The sequence below is a fragment of the Heptranchias perlo genome, chromosome 5 (assembly GCF_035084215.1).
Source record: "Heptranchias perlo isolate sHepPer1 chromosome 5, sHepPer1.hap1, whole genome shotgun sequence".
Classification (NCBI taxonomy): Eukaryota; Metazoa; Chordata; class Chondrichthyes; order Hexanchiformes; family Hexanchidae; genus Heptranchias; species Heptranchias perlo.
This window is the reverse complement of record NC_090329.1, coordinates 4,685,948-4,711,346: the sequence shown is the minus strand read 5'-3', so window position 1 is coordinate 4,711,346 and position 25,399 is coordinate 4,685,948. Positions and strand designations below refer to the sequence as shown.

The following is a 25,399-nucleotide window of genomic DNA, read 5'->3' as shown; positions in this document are numbered from 1 at the left end:
GACGTTTGTGGGGTGCCAGTCTCGGCATCTCTGAGGGACAGGCACTCGTCCGTCCGGCGAATTTCCAGGGCGTCCTCCTCCGCCTCTGTGAGGACCACTATTTGTGGTGGCCCCCCCCTCCAATCCTACTCCTCTCCCTTGCATTCTGAGCTCTCTTTTCCTACAAGGGGAGAAAGTACAGACGTGTGAGATTGAAGTGGTCACCCGATGGATGAATTGCTTTGGGTGAGGCTGACCATGAAAGAGATGCATCAGAGGATGAGTACCAGACACATTGATCACATTGCATCAGGATTGTGGTGAGTGGGATTGGTGGGGTCACAAATGGGGAGGTGAGGATGAGACTTAAGTGGGTGTGAGGAGTGATGTGATGGAGCAGGCTTCACAGGGCAGAGTGTGAGTGGTGAGGGGAGGGGTGCGTGATGTGTACCACAGAATGCAGGAGAATCAGTAAGTGTACTCACTTTTCCTGACCTGGTTAGGTCATTGAAGCGCTTCCTACCCTGGACCCAAGTGTGGGATGTGTTGCTGCTGCTGGTGACCTCCTCTGCCATCTCGAGCCAGGCCTTCTTGGTGGCAGAGGCAGGGCACTTCCTCCTGTCCGCTGGGTACATCATCTCCCTTCTCCTCCTCACCCCATCTAGTAGCACTTCGAGTGAGGAGTCAGTGAACCTTGGCACCGGCTTGCTCCTCTGCTGCTCCACTTCCATCAATTCCTCCTTTCTCCCACAAAAGCCATTCATACAATGGCCCTTTAAATACTCCAGCTGACAGCACATCATTCGGGTGCACAGTCTGCCCACTGTGCAGCTTTCAGATGCCAAATGCAGAAGCCACATTAATGACCATCAATTAGGTCACGATCGCATGGAGGGAGATAGCAAATTTTTTCCCGAGTTTTCCACGCACCCATTGATTTCCCCCCCCCTCCCGCTGCTGACATCCCACTGCCATGATATCCATTTCAGATCACAAGTGGGTGATAGTGTTTACCTCCTGGGTTATACTATTGTGTGAGTAAACATAGGACACTGCAGCTATATCCCTGAATGTAAAACCCTCCGAATCGGAGTGAGCAGCACCTGTACACCCGAGAGAATATATAGGGCAGACCCAAAATTTGTAACAGGGAGTAAACACTCAATGGAAAGACACTGAAGGGTGTGGATGAACAGAGAGACCTAGAGGATGGAGGTTAGGAGGAATTTCTTTCTCCAGCAGGTTGTTGGAGCATGGCATGCTTTGCCACAGGGAGTGGTTGAGGCAGAAAACATTGCATCCTGTAGAGGAAAATTGGATGGGACGGGTACACAGTTTAAAATGTCATGGGAATACTTATTGCCCCACTCCGGCTCGATTCCCGCTGGCCACCATTTAACTGCACACTTTTTAAGGCAGCCGAGGCACCTGCCAGAAGCAGTCAGACACCTCATGAATGCATGTAAATTGGGTTCCTATGATTCCATTAGGACCCCAATGGCACTCTAATGGCCTTCGGAGTGCTGTGCCCACAGCAGTGTCCCACTCATTAAATCCTGGAGGAGAGGAAGAGGAGACCTTCTAAGGTAAGTCGAAGTCTTTCCTTAGTGCAGTCAGGAGGACCAGGACTGCTCCACCCAGCCCCACAAGGAAAGCCGGGGCTTCCCTTGCCCCAGGCTCCCTCGCCATTCCCACCCCGTGAAATGGCGCCGATTTTTCTGCCCCTGCGGCTTACCTCGGTGCCAACGGGCGGCCTCCGGACTCTGCGTTGTTCCCCTGGCTGAAGCCGGCTAACTATTCCTTTCCACCCGTTTCAGGCGGGCAGTTGGCCGACGGGATGTAAATGGGACTCGGCCGGTAAAATCGGCCAAGGCCTCCCATGGAGATCCCTGGGTAGGAGGGCCATAGTCCTCCCACCCCCCCCCAGCCCCACCATGGCTTCCCTCCCGGGAGTTAAACTCTATCCAAGAGAAACGGCAAAGGAATGTGCAAGTAGTGAGGAAGATGAAAAGACTGGGTTTTGTGTTTGTTATTTCAGCTTCTAATTCCTTGTTTTTCTCCCAGTTTGTGTTGCAGTTTGGAAGAATCACCACATGCGGACAGTCACAAACTATTTCATAGTTAATTTGTCCTTTGCCGATATCCTTGTTACAATTATCTGTCTCCCTGCCAGTCTACTAGTTGATATAACCGAGACATGGTTTTTTGGGCAAGTGTTCTGCAAAATAATTCCATACCTACAGGTAAGTACATAATCATTTCTGAGACTTCAATGGCAATAAATGTGAAAGTAAGTTCCAAGCAAGTGTTCATAACTGGCTCAAAACAAAACAAACAAACTTACACAACGCAGGCTTAAAAATTAGAGATAAGAAGTAAATTGTGAATATTGGAAATCGACAATAGAAGCAGAAATGACTGGAAATGCACGTTGATTGGTGATAGCTGAAACTTTATCATTCTCTTTTCAGCTGCTGACTGATCTGCTGTGAATTTCCAGCATTTTTTATTTTGTCACCAAAAATTTCTAAGAAACCTAAAATGTCATTTAATTCAAGGATAGTTCAGGGGTCTGAGCACATGACTCCCAAACAAGGGGAGGGGTTGGTGTCAGAAAGGTTTCTTCTCTCTGCTAAGTGTAACAAAATCATAAATCCATTTATAAAGAGCACTTCATGTAGTGCACAGAGCAAACCTCTTACTGCCTTACTGTGGAGAGGCACTGATCGTCCTGCCTGATTTTCCTGATTGCCGTCTGGTGCTGCGTCACCTGGAGGGACTCTGCATCCCACTCAATCTCCCTTGGTGACGCAGTTGATAATGTGCCCAGGAAGATCCCATCTTCAATTCTGAGTTGAGTTAACTAATCTCAGCCATTACAGCAGGAGACGTGCTATATATTGGCCTCAGCATCGCTGGACTAGGAGGAGGGGAAAAGATCAGCCAGAGTCCCTGTTCCTGATTACTATCTGATGACCCTACTGAATGGTGGGCATGTGCGGATATCAGTTCAAGATAGAATTGTCCCTCCCTCCTCCCCCTCCTCCTGCCGTAGTCAAATAGCCTGTTGACATGTTACTGTCTAGACTTGCCAACGAAGAATGGCCACTTCGGTGAGGTCTGTCCCAGAGTGATGTAAAACTCTCTTATTCTGAAGAATTTGAAATGCAGAACCCTCATCACAACCTCACATCCTCCTCACACCCACCTTGCACCCTCCTCACCCTCCTCTCACACCCTCCTCACACCCATCTCACACCCACCTTGCACCCTCCTCACCCTCCTCTCACACCCTCCTCACACCCATCTCACACGCTCCTTACACCTTCCTCACCCCCACCTCTCATCTTCCTCACACCCAGAACACGGATTGAATGGCAGAACAGCTTCGAGGGGCTGAATGGCCTACTCCTGTCCTATGTTCCTATACTTTGTTCCAACATTTTTGGAGCATCCCCTGTACGATGGGGAAAAGCTGTGGCCCACCCTATGGGCAATACAGTATCAATTTCTTGAAGTTTTTCTACTTCCTCAGTATTTTGTCTGAGACACTAATCCTTCTCCCAGTTGTCTCCAGTTACATTCCGTTCTACCAGCTCGTTTGAGAAATCGAGCAGAATTTTTTTTTTCAAAAAAAAAACTTGAAGACTATAAAGATCCTTTTCACTTTATCCCTTTTCCAGTAAGATTGTAAAGTGAAACGAGCTTTTAAACAGGTTCTAAGCGTTCCTATTATCTGTTGTACAATAATTGTTTGTGCAATATAATTGTTGCTGATTTGTACGTTATCTGATTTTGCTGTTGTTTCCCAGTGAAGGATGCTGGGAAATTATTAAATCAAAAGCAAAATACTGCGGATGCTGGAAATCTGAAATAAAAACAGAAAATGCTGGAAACACCCAGCAGGTCAGGCAGCATCGATGGAGAGAGAAAAAAAACAGAGTTAACGTTTCAGGTCGATGACCCTTCTTCAGATAATTAAACCTTTCACTGTTTGAACACTCTTGCTAGCTGGTCTTTTAGTTCTGCCCAGCTTCAGGCTTTATTCTCAGTCTCCCAGCCAAATTCATCCTTCTCCCACCTTCCATTTCAACTTCCTGTCCAAACATACGGAGCACCCACTCCAAATCATCCGACAACAGGAAGGGGGCAGATCCAAACCGTATATGAAGGAAATGGGGAATACCGGGCTCCCAGGGTGGAGCTCCACGATTGGAGCAGCGGGACTGGAGAATCAGGCATGGAGACCCACACACCCAATTCACCTCACGTCGGATTTTCAAGTGATTTAATTTTAATTATCCTGAGTAGAAACTCATCAAACCCGATTGAGTTTCTCTTTGATAAGTCCTCACGTTTCATTTGTAATTCAAAGAAAGCTTTGAATGCTTTAATTGACCTTTACATCAAGTAGATATATTTGTAAAGAGACCTGAATCCATGACAATGCTGCATTCTCCAGTACATACTTTATTCAAAAATCAGAATCCTTTTTTGGGGGGGCGGGGGAAGGAAATACATCAATAGATTCGAAGAGGAACTCTGAAATAATCTCTAATCCAAGTTCATAATCTCTTAACCTGTTATTAAATATGCAATTGCCCAGAAATTGCTGGAAAGATAATGGTGAGCTCAGGGTGCTCCTCACACCCTCCTCACGCCCACCTCACACTCACCTCACACCCTCCTCACACTCTCTTCACACACTCCACACATCCTCTTCACTCCAACCTTAAGGCCTCCTCACGCCCATCCCACACGCAGTTCACACCCACCTCACACACAGCTCAGACCGTCCTCACACCCACTCACACCCTCCCCACAACCTCCCCACATCCACCTCACTACCACCTCACACCCCCTCGCACCCCCCTCACAACCACCTCACACCCAACACATGTGCTCCTCACACCCACTTCACACCCAGCTCACACCCAACTCACAATGACTTTACACCCACCTCACACTCATCTCACACCCTCCTCACACCCACTTCACACCTTCCTCACACAAGCCTCACACTCATTTAAATGCACATCACATCCTCCTCACACCCTCCTCACACCCTCCTCACATCCTCCTCACACCCACCTCATATCCTCCTAACAGCCTCCTTTCACCCACCCCACACCCTCCTCACAACCTCCTCATGTAGCAGCACCTTTGCTTCATCAGCCATGAAAGTTAGGGTTTAAGTGTTGAGCTGTTCCTTCACTAGCCCACACATTGTTTCCTGCCTCTGTATTTTTTTATCCTGGACACGTTTTTCGTGCTTAAATATCCTTTGGGGAGGCTGAGCTATGAAACTAAACTTTTGACAACCTTTTTAAAAGCTGGAACAATGTTATTGCTCCTACATGTGGCCTTTTAATAGGTCACGTCCCATTAAAGTTTTCCAACAAGATACGTGATTTCCGGCCACTCAGGTGAGCCTTCCAGAACCTAACCCAATCTGATCCAGGTCATCGCTCATCCAATGAGGCGGGGGCTGGTCCTCCTGGGTCTGTGTACAAACTGGAAATTTGTGCAATAGTGCCCAAACCTGCACAAGTCTAGCCTCACCAATGATCTGTATAGTCTGAAAAACCTGTTTGGACTCGTAGGCAAATGCCCTTTAGATATTCTAATCTTTAATTTGCTTTGTTTATAATAACTTCAAAATAACTCAAATTTCAATGAAAGAAGTTAGATCCCTTGAGGATGCAAACAGGATAAACTGAAAATAGTTAGCATGAACTAGGAGCTTGTCACCCATCACAATGGGTTCTACAATGATACATCATGACTTTGATATCACTTGCTTGGATCTTGTTGCCCAGTTTAAAGGGCTCAAAACCTATAAATCTCCAAGAGACGGATGCTGTATATCAAAGGATGCTAAGTGAGATTAGGGACAAAATCTACTAACAGTAATCATGAGGAAGTCAATGAATATACAGAGATTGTAACAAAACTAATGTGATACCTTTTCTCAAGAAAGGTGATAAAACAAACCTGAGTAACCACAGGCCATTAGTCTTGCATCAGGCAAAATAATTTAGGGATAAAGTTAAGGAGTACTTATCTGAAAATTCTGCCTGACTAATCTCCTTGACTTGTTTTAAGGAGTGACATTTCAAAATAGATGTTTGAAAACCGTATGATTTAGTGTTACAAATCTTCCAGAAAACCCATGATAAAGTTCCACATGAAAGCTGCTACAGAAGCTTTAGGCATTCAGGATGAAATTTAGAGGTGGATAAGAAATTGGCTGAAAAGAGAGGAAGCAGCAGGCATTAGTTAAAATAGTGATGTCAGGCTGGATAGAATGTACTGATTGCAGTGCCCTAGTGATCAGTGCTGGGAACCCTCCTGTTTCTGATCCACATAAATCACAGAATCATACAGCACAGAAGGAGGCCATTTAGCCCATCGTGCCTGTGCCAGTTACTCTGATATTACAGCACCTCACTAACACAGACTGTACAATACTCCGATATTACAGCACCTCACTAACACAGACTGTACAATACTCCGATATGACAGCACCTCACTAATGCAGACTGTACAATACCCCGATATTACAGCACCCCACTAACACAGACTGTACAATACTCCGATATTACAGCACCCCACTAACACAGACTGTACAATACTCCGATATTACAGCACCCCACTAACACAGACTGTACAATACCCCGATATTACAGCACCCCACTAACACAGACTGTACAATACTCCGATATTACAGCACCCCACTAACACAGACTGTACAATACCCCGATATTACAGCACCCCACTAACACAGACTGTACAATACCCCGATATTACAGCACCCCACTAACACAGACTGTACAATACCCCGATATTACAGCAACTCACCAATACAGACTGTACAATACTCTGATATTACAGCACCCCACTAACACAGACTGTACAATACCCCGATATTACAGCACCCCACTAACACAGACTGTACAATACCCCGATATTACAGCACCTCACTAATGCAGACTGTACAATACTCCGATATTACAGCACCCCACTAACACAGACTGTACAATACCCCGATATTACAGCACCCCACTAACACAGACTGTACAATACCCCGATATTACAGCACCCCACTGACACGGACTGTACAATACCCCGATATTACAGCACCTCACTAACACAGACTGTACAATACCCCGATATTACAGCACCCCACTGACACGGACTGTACAATACCCCGATATTACAGCACCCCACTAATGCAGACTGTACAATACTCTGATATTACAGCATTCCACTAACACAGACTGTACAATACCCCGATATTACAGCACCCCACTAATGCAGACTGTACAATACTCTGATATTACAGCATTCCACTAACACAGACTGTACAATACCCCGTTAGTACAGCACCCCACTAACACAGAATGTACAATACCCCGATATTACAGCACCCCACTAACACAGAATGTACAATACCCCGATATTACAGCACCCCACTGACACGGACTGTACAATACCCCAATATTACAGCACCCCACTAACACAGACTGTACAATACCCCGATATTACAGCACCCCACTAACACAGACTGTACAATACCCCGATATTACAGCACCCCACTAACACAGACTGTACAATACCCCGATATTACAGCACCCCACTAACACAGAATGTACAATACCCCAATATTACAGCATCCCACTAACACAGAATGTACAATACCCCGATATTACAGCACCCCACTAACACAGAATGTACAATACCCCGATATTACAGCACCCCACGAACACAGACTGTACAATACCCCGATATTACAGCACCCCACTAACACAGACTGTACAATACCCCGATATTACAGCACCCCACTAACACAGAATGTACAATACCCCAATATTACAGCATCCCACTAACACAGAATCATAGAATCATAGAATCATAGAAGTTACAACATGGAAACAGGCCCTTCGGCCCAACATGTCCATGTCGCCCAGTTTATACCACTAAGCTAGTCCCAATTGCCTGCACTTGGCCCATATCCCTCGATACCCATCTTCCCCATGTAACTGTCCAAATGCTTTTTAAAAGACAAAATTGTACCCGCCTCTACTACTGCCTCTGGCAGCTCGTTCCAGACACTCACCACCCTTTGAGTGAAAAAATTGCCCCTCTGGACCCTTTTGTATCTCTCCCCTCTCACCTTAAATCTGTGCCCCCTCGTTATAGACTCCCCTACCTTTGGGAAAAGATTTTGACTATCGACCTTATCGATGCCCCTCATTATTTTATAGACTTCTATAAGATCACCCCTTAACCTCCTACTCTCCAGGGAATAAAGTCCCAGTCTGTCTAACCTCTCCCTGTAAGTCAAACCATCAAGTCCCGGTAGCATCCTAGTAAATCTTTTCTGCACTCTTTCTAGTTTAATAATATCCTTTCTATAATAGGGTGACCAGAACTGTACACAGTACTCCAAGTGTGGCCTCACCAATGCCCTGTACAACTTCAACAAGACATCCCAACTCCTGCATTCAATGTTCTGACCAATGAAACCAAGCATGCTGAATGCCTTCTTCACCACCCTATCCACCTGTGACTCCACTTTCAAGGAGCTATGAATCTGTACTCCTAGATCTCTTTGTTCTATAACTCTCCCCAACGCCCTACCATTAACGGAGTAGGTCCTGGCCCGATTCGATCTACCAAAATGCATCACCTCACATTTATCTAAATTAAACTCCATCTGCCATTCATCGGCCCACTGGCCCAATTTATCAAGATCCCGTTGCAATCCTAGATAACCTTCTTCACTGTCCACAATGCCACCAATCTTGGTGTCATCTGCAAACTTACTAACCATGCCTCCTAAATTCTCATCCAAATCATTAATATAAATAACAAATAACAGCGGACCCAGCACCGATCCCTGAGGCACACCGCTGGACACAGGCATCCAGTTTGAAAAACAACCCTCGACAACCACCCTCTGTCTTCTGTCGTCAAGCCAATTTTGTATCCAATTGGCTACCTCACCTTGGATCCCATGAGATTTAACCTTATGTAACAACCTACCATGCGGTACCTTGTCAAATGCTTTGCTGAAGTCCATGTAGACCACGTCTACTGCACAGCCCTCATCTATCTTCTTGGTTACCCCTTCAAAAAACTCAATCAAATTCGTGAGACATGATTTTCCTCTCACAAAACCATGCTGACTGTTCCTAATTAGTCCCTGCCTCTCCAAATGCCTGTAGATTCTGTCCCTCAGAATACCCTCTAACAACTTACCCACTACAGATGTCAGGCTCACTGGTCTGTAGTTCCCAGGCTTTTCCCTGCCGCCCTTCTTAAACAAAGGCATAACATTTGCTACCCTCCAATCTTCAGGCACCTCACCTGTAGCGGTGGATGATTCAAATATCTCTGCTAGGGGACCCGCAATTTCCTCCCTAACCTCCCATAACGTCCTGGGATACATTTCATCAGGTCCCGGAGATTTATCTACCTTGATGCGCGTTAAGACTTCCAGCACCTCCCTCTCTGTAATATGTACACTCCTCAAGACATCACTATTTATTTCCCCAAGTTCCCTAACATCCATGCCTTTCTCAACCGTAAATACCGATGTGAAATATTCATTCAGGATCTCACCCATCTCTTGTGGTTCCGCACATAGATGACCTTGTTGATCCTTAAGAGGCCCTACTCTCTCCCTAGTTACCCTTTTGCCCTTTATGTATTTGTAGAAGCTCTTTGGATTCACCTTTGCCTGATCTGCCAAAGCAATCTCATATCCCCTTTTTGCCCTCCTGATTTCTCTCTTAACTCTACTCCGGCAATCTCTATACTCTTCAAGGGATCCACTTGATCCCAGCTGCCTATGCATGTCATATGCCTCCTTCTTATTTTTGACTAGTGCCTCAATCTCCCGAGTCATCCAAGGTTCCCTACTTCTACCAGCCTTGCCCTTCACTTTATAAGGAATGTGCTTACCCTGAACCCTGGTTAACACACTTTTGAAAGCCTCCCACTTACCAGACGTCCCTTTGCCTGCCAACAGACTCTCCCAATCAACTTCTGAAAGTTCCTGTCTAATACCATCAAAATTGGCCTTTCCCCAATTTAGAATTTTAACTTTTGGGCCAGACCTATCCTTCTCCATAGCTATCTTAAAACTAATGGAATTATGATCACTGGTCCCAAAGTGATCCCTCACTAACACTTCTGTCACCTGCCCTTCCTTATTTCCCAAGAGGAGGTCAAGTTTTGCCCCCTCTCTAGTCGGGCCATCCACATACTGAATGAGAAATTCCTCCTGAATACACTCAACAAATTTCTCTCCATCCAAGCCCCTAATGCTATGGCTGTCCCAGTCAATGTTGGGAAAGTTAAAGTCCCCTACTATTACCACCCTATTTTTCTTGCAGCTGTCTGTAATCTCCTTACATATTTGCTCCTCAATTTCCCGTTGACTATTTGGGGGTCTGTAGTACAATACCCCGATATTACAGCACCCCACTAACACAGACTGTACAATACCCCGATATTACAGCACCCCACTAACACAGACTGTACAATACCCCGATATTACAGCATTCCACTAACACAGAATGTACAATACCCCGATATTACAGCACCCCACTAACACAGACTGTACAATACCCCGTTAGTACAGCACCCCACTAACACAGACTGTACAATACCCCGATATTACAGCACCTCACTAATGCAGACTGTACAATACTCCGATATTACAGCACCCCACTAACACAGACTGTACAATACCCCGATAATACAGCACCCCACTAACACAGACTGTACAATACCCCGATATTACAGCACCCCACTGACACGGACTGTACAATACCCCGATATTACAGCACCTCACTAACACAGACTGTACAATACCCCGATATTACAGCACCCCACTAACACAGACTGTACAATACCCCGATATTACAGCACCCCACTGACACGGACTGTACAATACCCCGATATTACAGCACCCCACTAATGCAGACTGTACAATACTCTGATATTACAGCATTCCACTAACACAGACTGTACAATACCCCGATATTACAGCACCCCACTAACACAGACTGTACAATACCCCGATATTACAGCACCCCACTAACACAGACTGTACAATACCCCAATATTACAGCACCCCACTAACACAGACTGTACAATACCCCAATATTACAGCACCCCACTAACACAGACTGTACAATACCCCGTTAGTACAGCACCCCACCAACACAGACTGTACAATACCCCGATATTACAGCACCCCACTAACACAGAATGTACAATACCCCGATATTACAGCACCCCACTGACACGGACTGTACAATACCCCGATATTGCAGCACCCCACTAACACAGAATATACAATACTCCGATATTACAGCACCCCACTAACACAGAATGTACAATACCCCGATATTACAGCACCCCACTAACACAGAATGTACAATACCCCGATATTACAGTACCCCACTAACACAGACTGTACAATACCCCGATATTACAGCACCTCACTAACACAGACTGTACAATACCCCGATATTACAGCACCCCACTAACACAGAATGTAAAATACCCCGATATTACACCACCCCACTAACACAGACTGTACAATACCCTGATATTACAGCACCCCACTAACACAGAATGTACAATACTCCGATATTACAGCACCCCACTAACACAGAATGTACAATACCCCGATATTACAGCACCCCACTAACACAGAATGTACAATACCCCGATATTACAGTATCCCACTAACACAGACTGTACAATACCCCGATATTACAGCACCTCACTAACACAGACTGTACAATACCCCGATATTACAGCACCCCACTAACACAGACTGTACAATACCCCGATATTACACCACCCCACCAACACTGACTGTACAATACCCTGATATTACAGCACCCCACTAACACAGACTGTACAATACCCCGATATTACAGCACCCCACTAACACAGAATGTACAATACCCCGATATTACACCACCCCACTAACACAGAATGTACAATACCCCGATATTACAGCACCCCACTGACACGGACTGTACAATACCCCGTTAGTACAGCACCCCACTAACACAGAATGTACAATACCCCGATATTACAGCACCCCACTAACACAGAATGTACAATACCCCGATATTACAGCACCCCACTAACACAGACTGTACAATACCCCGATATTACAGCACCCCACTAACACAGAATGTACAATACCCCGATATTACATCACCCCACTAACACAGAATGTACAATACCCCGATATTACAGCACCCCACTAACACAGAATGTACAATACCCCGATATTACAGCATCCCACTAACACAGAATGTACAATACCCCGATATTACAGCACCCCACTAACACAGACTGTACAATACCCCGATATTACAGCACCCCACTAACACTGAATGTACAATACCCCGATATTACAGCACCCCACTAACACAGACTGTACAATACCCCGATATTACAGCACCCCACTAACACAGACTGTACAATACCCCAATGCTACAGCAACCCCACCAACTCAGGCTGTATAATACCCCACCCCACCAACATTGGCCCCGATTCTAAACTCAATTTAAGTTGGTCAAACTTGCAGATACTAAACTGGGGGAGTAGAGTCTGATGAAACAGCTAAGGAATTTCACAAGCTTTACCGTGGCACATGAAGTTTCATACACATCACTGCAAGTCTTACACATTGGAATGAAATGAAAGCCTCCGAAAGCTTGTGAATTTAAAATAAAATTGCTGGACTATAACTTGGTGTTGTAAAATTGTTTACATTGGAATGAAAAGTAGGGAGCATACTTAATGAATAGTGTTGAACAAGCTAGGAGAAAGGCTGAAAGAGGTCGTGGAGTATTAGTGGACTCTACAGTGATCACCACCAGCCAGTGCAGAGCAGCATGTAGCAGAGCAAACAGAATTGCAAATAACTATAATTTAAGTCTGAGACAATTATGATGAGGTTGTTTCGCGCTCTGGTCAAACCACAGCTCGAATATTTATTCAATCCTGGTCACAAGGGAAAAATCCAACCCCTGGAATAATACAGAGAACGGCAACTAGGCTGAGCCCTTGTGTCAAAGGCCTGAGCTATGAGGAAAGGTTGGAAAAGTTTGAACTCTTCAGCCTTGAAAGAAGACATATGAGAGGGGATCTTATCGAGGTATTAAAGTACTAAGTGGATTAGAAAAGACTGAACCTGAGCAGTGTTTCAAGTTAAACCATGATTGCAGGACAAGTGTTCAAAGGTAGAAATGGGCTGCTGTTCAGGATTGCTGTTAGGAAGCACTTCTTTATGCAAAGAATGATCCCCTGGAATTGTAAGGGAAAACTCTGGATATTCATGAAGCAGTTGGATGCTGTTACTGGGGAAGAAGGGGTTGGAGATTTCTTCGAAAGGAGGATGCAGGTGGGCTGAAGGGTCTCTCACCTGCAATTAACTCTTGTGATGCTCAATAATCACACCCAATTTCTTATACTTTTCCAAATGTTCTAATTGGCATTGCTTCATTGTGTACACATGTTGCCTGCTTCCTGTTCCAATTTGCAGTGTCTTACATTCATCCAAATGAAAATTTAACTCCCATTAAGTCCATGTGTTTAATTGATGCATTTCTTTTGAATGATTTTCATCTTTCTTACATTTGTCAGCTGCTATATGGCTTGGCAAAATCAGCAAACTTTACAATGTTAAAAGAGGTACTGTTTTCCAACAAATTGTTTATGAATAGCTGAGAACCTAAATCAGAACCCCAGAGAACTTTGCTGGTGACTGCCCCCAGGCACATTTCCCTCCCCCCCCCCACCCCATATTCTCCCTTTCTGCTTCCTTTTGATAAGTTAGTTTCATATCCAGTTAGCTAACTTAACCAATAATTCGATGAGCTGCAACTTTCTTTAAAAGTCTCACAGGTGGAACTTCATCTAATGCCTTCTGGAAATCCGAATAAATTGCATTCACTGAATATCACATATCCACTCTTTTCACTATTTGGAGCAAAATAGTAAATGTGAGTATAAAGAACACATTTATGATTTCATCACAACTAGCAAATATAGAAGATTTTCTCCAAATATTTTTACATAATATTGCTCAAAAGTTTATTTAGTGAAGTGAATGTGATAAAATGTCCTTTGCACAGTCAATAGCCCCCCAGAAACTATCATTAAATGTGTGTGTGTGTGGCAGGAGAGAGCAGCTTTACCAGTCAGACACACTCGTTCAATAACAGTTATGAGATAAGTTACCACTGAAAGAACTCCCTGCTCTTTAAATGGTGCCATAGGCTATTTAATGTCCATCTAAATCAGAACAACAGGCGGAAGGAGCTTGGTTTAAACTCTATTTGAATGATGGCTGCTCCCATAACATAGCACTCTCTCAGGACAACTTTGAAGTGTCAGCCTAGTTACATATTCAAGTCCTGTTGCGGGCTCAAGCCAACAACCTCTGCCCCAGAGGCCACAATGCTATTAGTGAAATTAAGCTGACTGTGGATCAGGAAGAGGGTGTTACTGGCAATACTGTGATGGGTGAGATATATTGCAGTTTCCACAATGATGTGATGCAGTTTTACGTCACAAGAACAGTTCAGGAAGAAACTGCAGCAAAACTGTAGTTTCAAGTTGTCAATTTGAAACAGCTTTGAACTTTGCAAATGTCGTGATTCAAGGATATGGGGGTAATTTTCAATTCCGCCGTATGGGTGGTAACCCGGCAGAGCAGATCGCCAGCCTGTTGTAGAACCCACCTGATTTTAATCCCACTCAAATCAATGGGTTGAAAATCAGATGGGTTCTACAACGGGTGGCCGACCCACTCTGTCAGGATGAGTTTAAAATTACCCTCATGGTCTCATATGACCTGAGCTTTACACTGTACCATTAAAGTTTTAAAAGACCCCAGCTACTCCACTAGATTGCCCTTACACTGGCCTGCTTTTAAGCACACATGATTGGAGCTGCATTTTGCTCAGCCTTATAGTGGTGTGGAGCTGTATAATTCAGTGCTGCAGGCTAGCACTATTCTAAAGTAGGGATCAATGTTAATCTGACACCTGCAATATTAAGGGGCCATTAAATACAAGAAGACATCAATAACCTTGCAGAATGGGCATGTAATTGGCAAATGAGTTTCAATATAGATAAGTGTGAGGTGGTGCATTTTGGTAGGAAGAATAAGGAGGTCACATACTGCTTGGATAATAAGAGTTTAAAAGGAGAAGAGGAGCAGAGGGATCACTAAATCACTAAAAGTAGCGACGCAGGTTTATATAAATAATAAAGGCAAACCAAGCATTTCTTGAAGGATAGAATTGAAAAGCAGAGAAGTTATGTTAAACTTGTATAGAACCTTGGTTTAGACCACACTTGGAGTATTGTGTACAGTTCTGGTCTCCATATTATAAAAAGGATATAGGGGCACTGGAGAAAGTGCAAAAAAGATTCACAAGGATGATACCAGAACTGAGAGGATACACTTATCAGGAAAGACTAAACAGGCTGGGACTCTTTTCTCTAGAAAAGAGAAGGCTAAGGGGTGACCTGATAGAGGTCTTTAAGATAATGAAAGGGTTTGACATAGAGAAGATGTTTCCACTTGTGGGGGAGACCAAAACTAGGGACCATAAGTATAAGATAGTCACCAATAAATCCAATAGGGAATTCAGGAAAAACTTCTTTACCCAGAGAGTGGTGAGAATGTGGAACACGTTACCTTAAGGAGCAGTTGAGGCAAATAGCATTGATGCAGTTAAGGAGAAGCTAGATAAGCAAACGAGGGAGAAAGGAATAGAAGGATATGCTGATAGGGTGAGATGAAGTAGGGTGGGAGGAGGCCCGTGCGGAGCATAAACACCATCATGGACCATTTGGGCCGAACGGCCTGTTTCTGTGCTGTAGATTCGATGTAACTCGATGTGTAAAAAGTTACCAAGAAATGGATGAATTTACGATGAATACACTGACACTTTAAAAAACTCATTAACGCAGCTTGCACCTGGTTGACGAGTGAATGAAGAAAGCTCTATCATATGAGGATCAATATTAAATCAGGTTCACTGAACAATCACATGACGATTTTCAACATTCCTTTCGAAGCAAGAACCTAAAAATGTTCCTTCCCTCACCTACGTTGTCTCTCCCTCAGATCTTGCCGTTCACATCTTATTCATTACCTCAACTGCTTTTTAATAGAATGAAACCATTTGTAGCCTTGAAGCATTCTCCACAATCAAGTCCAAAAAGGCCGTTTCAGATATTACTTCTTCACAGCAAAAGATTTTTGGACATTAAGGGAATCAAAGGGTACGGGGATAGGGCACGAAAGTGGAGTTGAGGTAGAAGATCAGCCATGGTCTTATTGAATGGCGGAGCAGGCTTGAGGGGCCGAATGGCCTAGTCCTGCTCCTATTTCTTATGTTCTTAAAAGGTAGCCTCTTCCTTATGGTCAAAGAGGAGGAAAGTCCAGTGACAGTACTTGGTTGCCATGGAAAAATCTGAACGGTGGAGTGAAGGAATAAAAAGAGCATTGATTTGTTCTCAGTCCACATCGCTGAACATTTTCAATTTGAGAAATTTATGATTTGCTACACCTAGGAAAGTTATTGGAGCCCTTTTATGCGTTACGCATCATTACCGCCAGGGAGCCATGGCAGTCGTTGTTGTCAGTTGGGCTTTTCCAGTTGTAGTTCTTGCCGTCTGGACAGAATTAACATAGTCAAAGTAAAGAATGAATGAACTTGCATTTATCTGCACCTTTCATGACCTCAAGACATCCCAAATCACTTCATAGTCAATGAAGTGCAATGAATTGAAGTGTAGTCACTGTTGCAATGTAGGAAACGCAGCAGCCAATTTGCGCACAGCAAGATCCCACAAACATCAATGGGATAAATGACCAGTGAATCTGCTTTAGTGATGTTGTTCGAGGGATAAATGTTGTCCAGGAGAACTTCTTTTAATAATGTCATGGGATCATTTATGTCCATCTGAGAGAGCAGACATGGGGCATGATTTTAACATTGAGCCGGAAACTGAGTGGGTGGGTAGATTATCGAATGATTAACCAGGAAGTGAAGTGAGCGCACTGGATTCTGCGATCACAACTCAAATGAAGGCAATTGATTTCACTTCCGGGTTTCCTGCATGACAGCCAGCCAGATTACCAAGCTGGAAGAGTCTCGACCATTGTGGGGGGTCACGACCATGGTGGGGGGGTCTCAACCTTGAGGGAGTCTCGACCATGGGGGAGGACTTGACCATGGAGGGTGGTCTCCATCACCCAGGGGGAATCTCGACCATAGTGGGGGCGTCTCAACTATTGGGAGGAGGCCTCGACCATTGGGGGGGGTCTCGATCATGGTGGAGAGGGTCTTGACCATGGAGGGTGGTCCCGATCACTCTGGGGGAGTTTCGACCATCAGGTGAAGGTCTCGACCATTGGGAGGGGTCTCGACCATTGGGGGGGATCTCAACCATTGGGGGGGTCTCGACCATGGTGGGGATGGTCTCGACATTGGGGGAGTCTCAACCATCGGCAGGGAGGGGTCTCGGCATGAATGCTGGTTCACTATCCTGACCAACAATTACTGAGATGGAGTGAATGAGAGTTTGTGATCCTATGCCAGAATTTCTGCTCAGTGATGGGGAGGAGAAGGTTTGTTGTTCTAACCTGGAATTGCTGCTGTGTGTTTGTGGTCCAATGCTGTGGGGATGCATTTGGCCTTATGGTCATTTTTGGGGGGTTGTTCTCGGATATATTCTCATTGACTTGGTTCCCAATTTTTGCTCAGTGGGTGGGTTTTGATTTTTATTTTTTTGCTCAGTTGTGTGGGGGCCACGTTTATTATTATACTGTGGGATGTAGAATGTGATGCAATGGTGGTGCTGCAGGGGAGAGATTTCTTGTCATTGGCTGCAGTTCTTGTGAGTTGATCACCCCTGGCATTGCACACGGGGAGTCAAAACCAATGAAACTTTTCACATCAACCAAGGGAGATAATTGAACCAAGTCAGGGAGGGGAGGGGTGAGAGAAAGAGAGAGGGTGAGAACAGTGAGGCAGACTGAGTGAGGGGAGAGGAAGGGTAGGGAATGGAGAGGCAGCGAGGGGAGGAATGGAGAGGGGAGAGGGCAGATAGAGGGTGAGGTCGGGGGTGGGGTGAGGGAGAGATGAGGGGAGAGGAGGCTGGTAAGGGAGAGGAGAGAGGGATTATGAAAGAGGAGGGGAGGAATAGAAACATAGAAACATAAAAAATAGGAGCAAGAAAAGGCCATACGGCCCTTCGGGCCTTCTCTGCCATTCAAAATGATGATGGCTGATCGTCTAACTCAGTACCCTGTTCCCACTTTTAGCATTAAGAAATATATCTATCTCCTTCTTGAATACATTTAATGACTTGGCCTCCACTGCCTTCTGTGGTAGAGAATTCCACAGGTTCACCACCCTCTGAGTGAAGAAATTTCTCCTCATCTCGGTTCTAAATGGCATACCCCGTATCCTGAGACTGTGACCCCTCGTTCTGGACTCCCCAGCCATCAGGAACATCCTCCCTGCATCTCGTCTGTCTAATCCTGTTAGAATTTTAAATGTTTCGATGAGATCACCTCTCATTCTTGGAAACGCTAGTGAATATAGGCCTAGTCGACCCAATCTCTCCTTATACGTCAGACCTGCCATCCCAGGAATCAGTCTAGTAAACCTTCGTTCCACTCCCTCCATGGCAAGGACATCCTTCCTCAGATAAGGAGACCAAAACTGCACACAATGCTCCAGATGTGGCCTCGCCAAGGCCCTGTATAACTGCAGTAAGACATCCCTGTTCCTGTACTCAAATCCTCTTGCAATGAAGGCCAACATACCATTCGCCTTCCTAACTGCTTGCTGCATCTGAATGCTCGCTTTCAGCAACTGGTGTACAAGGACACCCAGGTCTCGTTGCACCTCCCCTTTTCCCAATCTATCACCATTCAGATAATAACCTGTCTTTCTGTTTTTACAACCAAAGCGGATAACCTCACATTTATCCATGTTATACTGCATCTGCCACGTTCTTGCCCACTCACCCAACTTGTCTAAATTACATTGGAGCCTCTTTGCATCCTCCTCACAGCTCACATTCCACCCCAGCTTTGTGTTGTCTGCAAACTTGGAAATGTTACATTCCATTCCCTCATCCAAATCATTGATATATATTGTGAATAGCTGGGGCCCAAGCACTGATCCCTGCGGTACCCCACTAGTCACTGCCTGCCACCCGGAAAAAGACCCGTTTATTCCTACTCTCTGTTTCCTGTCTGTCAACCAATTCTCAATCCATGCCAGTATATTCCCCCCAATCCCATGTGCTTTAATTTTGCACACTAATCTCTTGTGTGGGACCTTATCAAAAGCCTTCTGAAAATCCAAGTACACCACATCCACTGGTTCTCCCCTATCTATTCTACTAGTTACATCCTCAAAAAACTCCCGTAGATTTATTAAGCATGATTTCCCGTTCATAAACCCATGCTGACTTTGTCCAATCCCGTTAATGCCTTCCAAGTGTTCTGTTATCACATTTTTTATAATAGCCCTCTCCCCTCCCTATTCCCTACCCTTCCTCTCCCCTCACTCAGTCTGCCTTCACTGTTCTCACCTTCTCTCTTTCTCTCACCCCTCCCCTCCCTGACTTGGTTCAATTATCTCCCTTGGTTAAATAGAGAGGGAGCAGGAGGAGGGGAGAGGGAGAGATAAAGGTGAGATGGAGGAGGAGAGAAGCAATTTGATGATCAGTGCAATATAAATAACATTCAATTTTGAACTTCCTAACAGCACTAGCATAAGCATTAAAAGATGAAAATCATAATGGATGTCCCTGGCAGTCATATCCTGCTGCATATGGGAAATGTGGTGGATTCAATCAAAGAGCCTGTTAACCACTGCTGAGGGAAGACTCAGCTGAGAGAAAAGAAGGACCTTTAGGAACTCTGGTGTGGAAAATACATTTATTAGAGTAGAAGAACCCAAGGTGACATGAGAAAAACTTTTTTACTCAGCGAGTGGTTAGGATCTGGAATGCACTGCCCGAGGGGGTGGCCTTCAAAAGGGAATTGGATAAATACTTGAAAGGAAAAATTTGCAGGGCTACGGGGAAAGGGCGGGGGAGTGCGACTGGCTGGATTGCTCTTGCATAGAGCCGGCCCGGACTCGATGGGCTGAATGGCCTCCTTCCATTCTATAACAAAAAGAAAAGAAAAAAAAGAAAAAGATATTGCAGAGAAGGAGAAAATTAGAGAAAGGGATGAAATATTTACTGGAAGTGGGGTGGGAAAAAGTACAATCCAAATAGTTGTGGGAGTCTGAGCTTATAATAAATATCTATGGAAAGCCTATTGCCAAAGATGGAGGGAGAGAAAGCCAGAGAAAGAAGGGAAGAGATGGCAACAGCAAAGGTAAATAATAAATGAGAATTGGAAACATATTTGGAGTGCTATAATTTTTATTAGCAGAACAGCCAACTTCTTATAAAATGTTATGATTCTTTCAAATAACTTGACTGCAGAATCTTCCAAAAATGTTGTCATCATTCTTAAAAAAGTTTGTGCACACACTCAACATTGATTCAGGATGTTAGCAATTGAGTATTTTCAGTTTATTTAATTTAATTGAATGATGGCTAGAGAGTGAATAGAGACCCAACACAAACAACTCTCAGCCAAACGTTTGCCAGAGAGAACTGGAAGGTCAGTTGCAATCCCTGAGCTTTCCTTGAGATGTGTCAATCACAGGTTTAAAGGGTCATATCAACTTCTGCATGAATCTCGCCTCCGTTTCACTGGCGAGTTTGAGAAGCGGTGGGAAACCTGTGCAGGTAAGGTAAAATTCATTTCAGGTTCAGAATCCACAAAAAATTAAGTACTGTTTAAATCACCTACGTTGCCCCTTTAACAAGCCGGCCGCTGGCATTAATAGAGGACGCAACTTCTGGGTTTAGGCTGCGTGCGTGCATCCAAACACATTTGGGTTAAACCCGGAAGTGGGTGCGTTGGAGTTGGGTTGTGGTCCCGCTGATTAAATCAACAGTTTTTCCTGCCCACCCGCCCCCAGCCCACCTGTTCTTGGGGGTTAAACTTACCCCCATGGTCTCAGTTTAATGTTTTATCTGAAAGGCAGCACCTCTGACAGCGCAGCACTCCCTCAGTGCTGCACTGGAGTGTCAGACTAGATTATATGTTCAGATCATGGAGTGAGGCTTGAATCTTATGTATGGCCACTGAGCCAAGGCTGACACCTAAAGTTTGAGAGAAGTAAATAAATACAGATCTAAGAGAGAGTCGATAACATCCCAAACATAAACGTGTTGATTTATTATACAGAGATGTAGCTCAGCTGGTTACAGTATTAACTTTGTATTTTAATATTTGATTTTCTTAATAGTATTTTTCTTGTATTCAGAATTTTTAAAGCATCTATTGGATGTAGCACATCATACATGTTTCCAGCTGAAACTGTGCAGGTGAACAGTGAATGCACAGCCAGTGATGTGGACTGAGAACAAACCTGTCCTGTTTTTTTGTTCCCTCCACTCCGCCAGTTTTTCCTCTGATTTTATTTGCTTACACCCTCCTCTTCTTAAGGCAGAAACTCGTGCTACGGTACAATTCCATGGGTAGCAGAGTGCTTCCACTACTTTGCCCAAGTAGCTATCTTCCCAGCGGGATTTTGAGCTATCACGATCATATCCTCGCCCAACATCCAGAGGGGTTCAGGAGTTGATTTATCTCCTCGTGGGAATCCTGGCAGCTTCTCGCTCGTCCCTGATAGAGGGTAAACCTGGGGCTTTTCTGGCCTATATTGCTTGGTACTACAGTGGGTGCTGGATTTTCACACTGAACTGTCTGTGGGGAGGATAGGGACAGTGATTTAAATCAACTCTGTCGGTTCATTTCTGCTCCTGGTGAGCTATTCCAATAAAATACATGAACATCTGAAAAGGATCAATAATTATCACTAGTTCAGGTAGAGTTCTAAAGTCTCCACAACTCTGGGAAATGAATGAAGAAGTTTATCTCATCAGTGATTTTTTCCAAAGTCTGGGTTTGGTGTAACACAGTGAAGGATCTAAAGCAGATCTACAACAAACTTCTGGTTGCCAAACTAGGAAATAAAACCCAGATTTCCACATTACACTAGCATTGACACAGTGACCCCACCAGATGATTTACTAGCCTAGAGAAACAAGCCAGGACATTATTTCATTTAATGAAACGCATGCTCCAAGTGTTATGAAAACAACACTGAAAGGATGTCTGTGTTGGATGATTTACATTTCCACCTCTTAGACTTATTCTAACTTAATTGGAAATTTATTGCTTGTAAGGTATACAGCTAGTCTTATCCATGGAGATTAAAACCTGCATGATACAGACTTCCACTGAGTTTCTTCTAGTTCCTGAATTTTTAAAGCCTATATTAAATTAATTGCTTGGGAGATTGTGTTCATGATTGGTGTATAATTTTGCTTCAGTGCTTAACAGTTCCTTAATCAAAGGGAATGTGGATGAATTTCCTCAAGTCTTCTCCCACTCAATGGGATCGATTTTAATTTACTGAAATTGCCGTCAACATGGTGGTAATGGCTTCAAAATGGGTTTGGTAGACAAACCGATCTGTTTACATAGCTGATCGGTCCAAAAACACTTTTATAGCAGCTTATCTCTGGCTGTCTGAATTAGCTGCCTGTTTTAGGTGATAGGCCCCCTGTAATAATCAAATAGGGGTACATAGAAGTACATAGGACCCTGATTTCCATTTTAGGATAGAACTGGTGAGACTGTGCGCTGTGCAAACTCTGGCCAGCTTCACTGGCTATCGAGCCGAAGAGACCCTGGAAAGGTAAGTTTTAAATTATCTGTGTGGGTCCAAGAGGAGCATTGACCCGACAAAAAAAATAATCTGGATTGCTGCCAACCCAGCCTCCCCCTCGCCACGATCGCGACCCCCTCCCCTCATGGGATTCTTTGTGCTGGTGCCTCTGGGTTGCATGAATTTGCTCCAGCCTGAATCCTGCGTTGGGATATAAGAACATAGGAGCAGCACTGGGCCGTTCAGCCTCTCCAGCCTGTTCTGCTATTTGATTAGATCGTGGCTAATCTATATCTCAACTCCAGTCTTTGATCCATATCCCTCGATACCCTAACGCAACAAAAATCAATTGATCTCAGCCTTGAAAGCTCCAATTTACCTAGCCTTTTGGAGGAGTGAGTTCCAGATTTCCACTACCCTTTGTGTGAAAAAATGATTCCTGATTTCACTCCTGAACGGCTTGGCTCGAATTTTAAGATTGTGTCCCCTTGTTGTGGATTCCCCCACTGGATTCTGCAAATAGCTTCTCTGTAACTACAATATCAAATCCTTTTATCATTTTAAAGACCTTGATAAGTTCCCCCCTCAGCCACCTAAACTCAAGGGAATACAAACTAAGTTTATGCAACCTGTCCTCATAATTTAACCCTTTAATACCTGGTTTCATTCTGGTGAATCTGTGCTGCACCCCCTCCAAGGCCAATATATCCTTCCTGAGGTTTGGTGCCCAAACCTGAATGCAGTACATGGGGTCTGACCAAGGCTCTGTGCAACTGAGGCATCACGTCCTCCCCTTTGTTTTCCAACTCCCTTGAGATAAAGGCTAACATTCCATTAGCCTTTTTGATCACTTTTTGTGCCTGTACAATTGTTTTTAGTGATTTGTGTACATGGACATCTAAATTCCTTTGCTTCTCCACAGCGCCTAGTCTCTTACCATTTAGAAAATATTCCGATTTGTCTTTCTTGGATCCAAAGTTAATGACCTCACACTTTCCCCCATTGAGCTCCATTTGCTATAGTTTAACCCATTCTCTTAGTCTGTCTACGTCCCTTTGTAACTTCCTGCACCCATCCACACAACTTACCGTCCTCCTAACAGTATCATCTGCAAGCTTGGATATACAATTCTCTGTTCCTTCATCCAAGTCATTGATCTATATGGTGAAAAGCGTAGGCCCCAGTACAAATCCCTAAGGAACACCCCTCATCACATCCCGCCAAGCAGAGTACATTCCTTGTATCCCTACTCTCTGTCTCCTACCTCGCAACCAATTACTAACCCAAGTCACACAGTTACCTCCAATTCCGTACACTTTAATATTTGCTTATAATCTCTTAGGCGGAACTTTAACAAATGCCTTCTGGGTGTCCATATAGACCACATCCATAGACACTCCTTTATCCACCATGTTAGTGACCTCCTCAAAACATTCAACCAGATTACTCAGATGTTTGGCGTCCACAGCTTGCTGGTTCTGTGTAAATGAGGCCCAGGCCCAAAAGGTGCCCCAAAAGCTAAAATCGCTCCCCACCATCGTAACTTCAGCGGAAGCCCCATTAATGCAGGTTAACAGAGTTACCGCTGAATTTGTGACAGCACAGCGGGAGAAACCCCGAGGAAATTCACTGCCAATATATTTGTCCTTTGGTGCCATTAACTGAGGCTAAGTTCGAGAAATGAGGTTTAATAAATGTTTCTTTCTTGCAGACTGTTGCAGTCTCTGTATCTGTCCTGACGCTTAGCTGCATAGCACTGGACCGCTGGTACGCTATATGTCACCCACTTATGTTCAAAAGTACAGCCAAACGAGCACGAAACAGCATAATCATGATATGGATTGTATCCTGTGCACTAATGATTCCACAGGCAATCGTCATGGAATGCAGCATCATGATGCCAGAGTTAGCGAACAAAACTCTTTTATTTACCATCTGTGATGAGCACTGGGGAGGTAAAAACAATATTGTATTGTAGCACAGCTTATGTTTTATAAAATAAATCATAAAAATACAGAACCTAGGCGGAATTCTTTTTTAAGCACTGATAATCATGCCTATTGTGAGCTCCACAGAACCAAATCATTCAAACGTGGCAATCATTATATTGTGTTCTTTTTTTTGTTTGGTTTTTACCAACAAATAACAGAACTGGTGCAGCATCTGCCCTTCTGCTATATCCTCAAAGCACCAAATTTATGGCCATTGTTCGGCCAAGTCCGACGTGACACTGAAAAATCCCAAGGAGTTATTAATAATCGGGGGAAAAAAAGATTTTTTTTTGTACAAGTAATTGCACAATTCACACTGATTGATTCCCAGTGCACTACTGACAATGTGCCATGTTTTTATTACATGTTCATTATACTGAATATAAGCTGTGGAGTAATGATTTAAACATACATTAGAAGGAGAAATATAAAGCAAAAAAAAGAAAAAGAAAAACAACGAATACTGGTGGTAAAAAAATAAGGAGAGAAATGTTGAAAATGTTCATCAGGTCAATCGGAATACAAAAGGGAAGAAGGGTTAATGTTTCA

The 25,399-nt window shown here is 44.2% G+C and overlaps 1 protein-coding gene across 1 annotated transcript in view; it reads left to right on the top strand.

The window, feature by feature from the left end:
• The window catches only part of hcrtr2 (hypocretin (orexin) receptor 2), a 113,219-nt gene that overhangs the window by 43,195 nt on the left and 44,625 nt on the right, over positions 1-25,399 (top strand). Inside the window, exons 2-3 of the mRNA XM_067983947.1 lie at positions 2,044-2,222; positions 24,571-24,814. Of these exons, the coding sequence (XP_067840048.1) occupies positions 2,044-2,222; positions 24,571-24,814 (423 nt within the window). The remainder of the gene's footprint in view (positions 1-2,043; positions 2,223-24,570; positions 24,815-25,399) is intronic.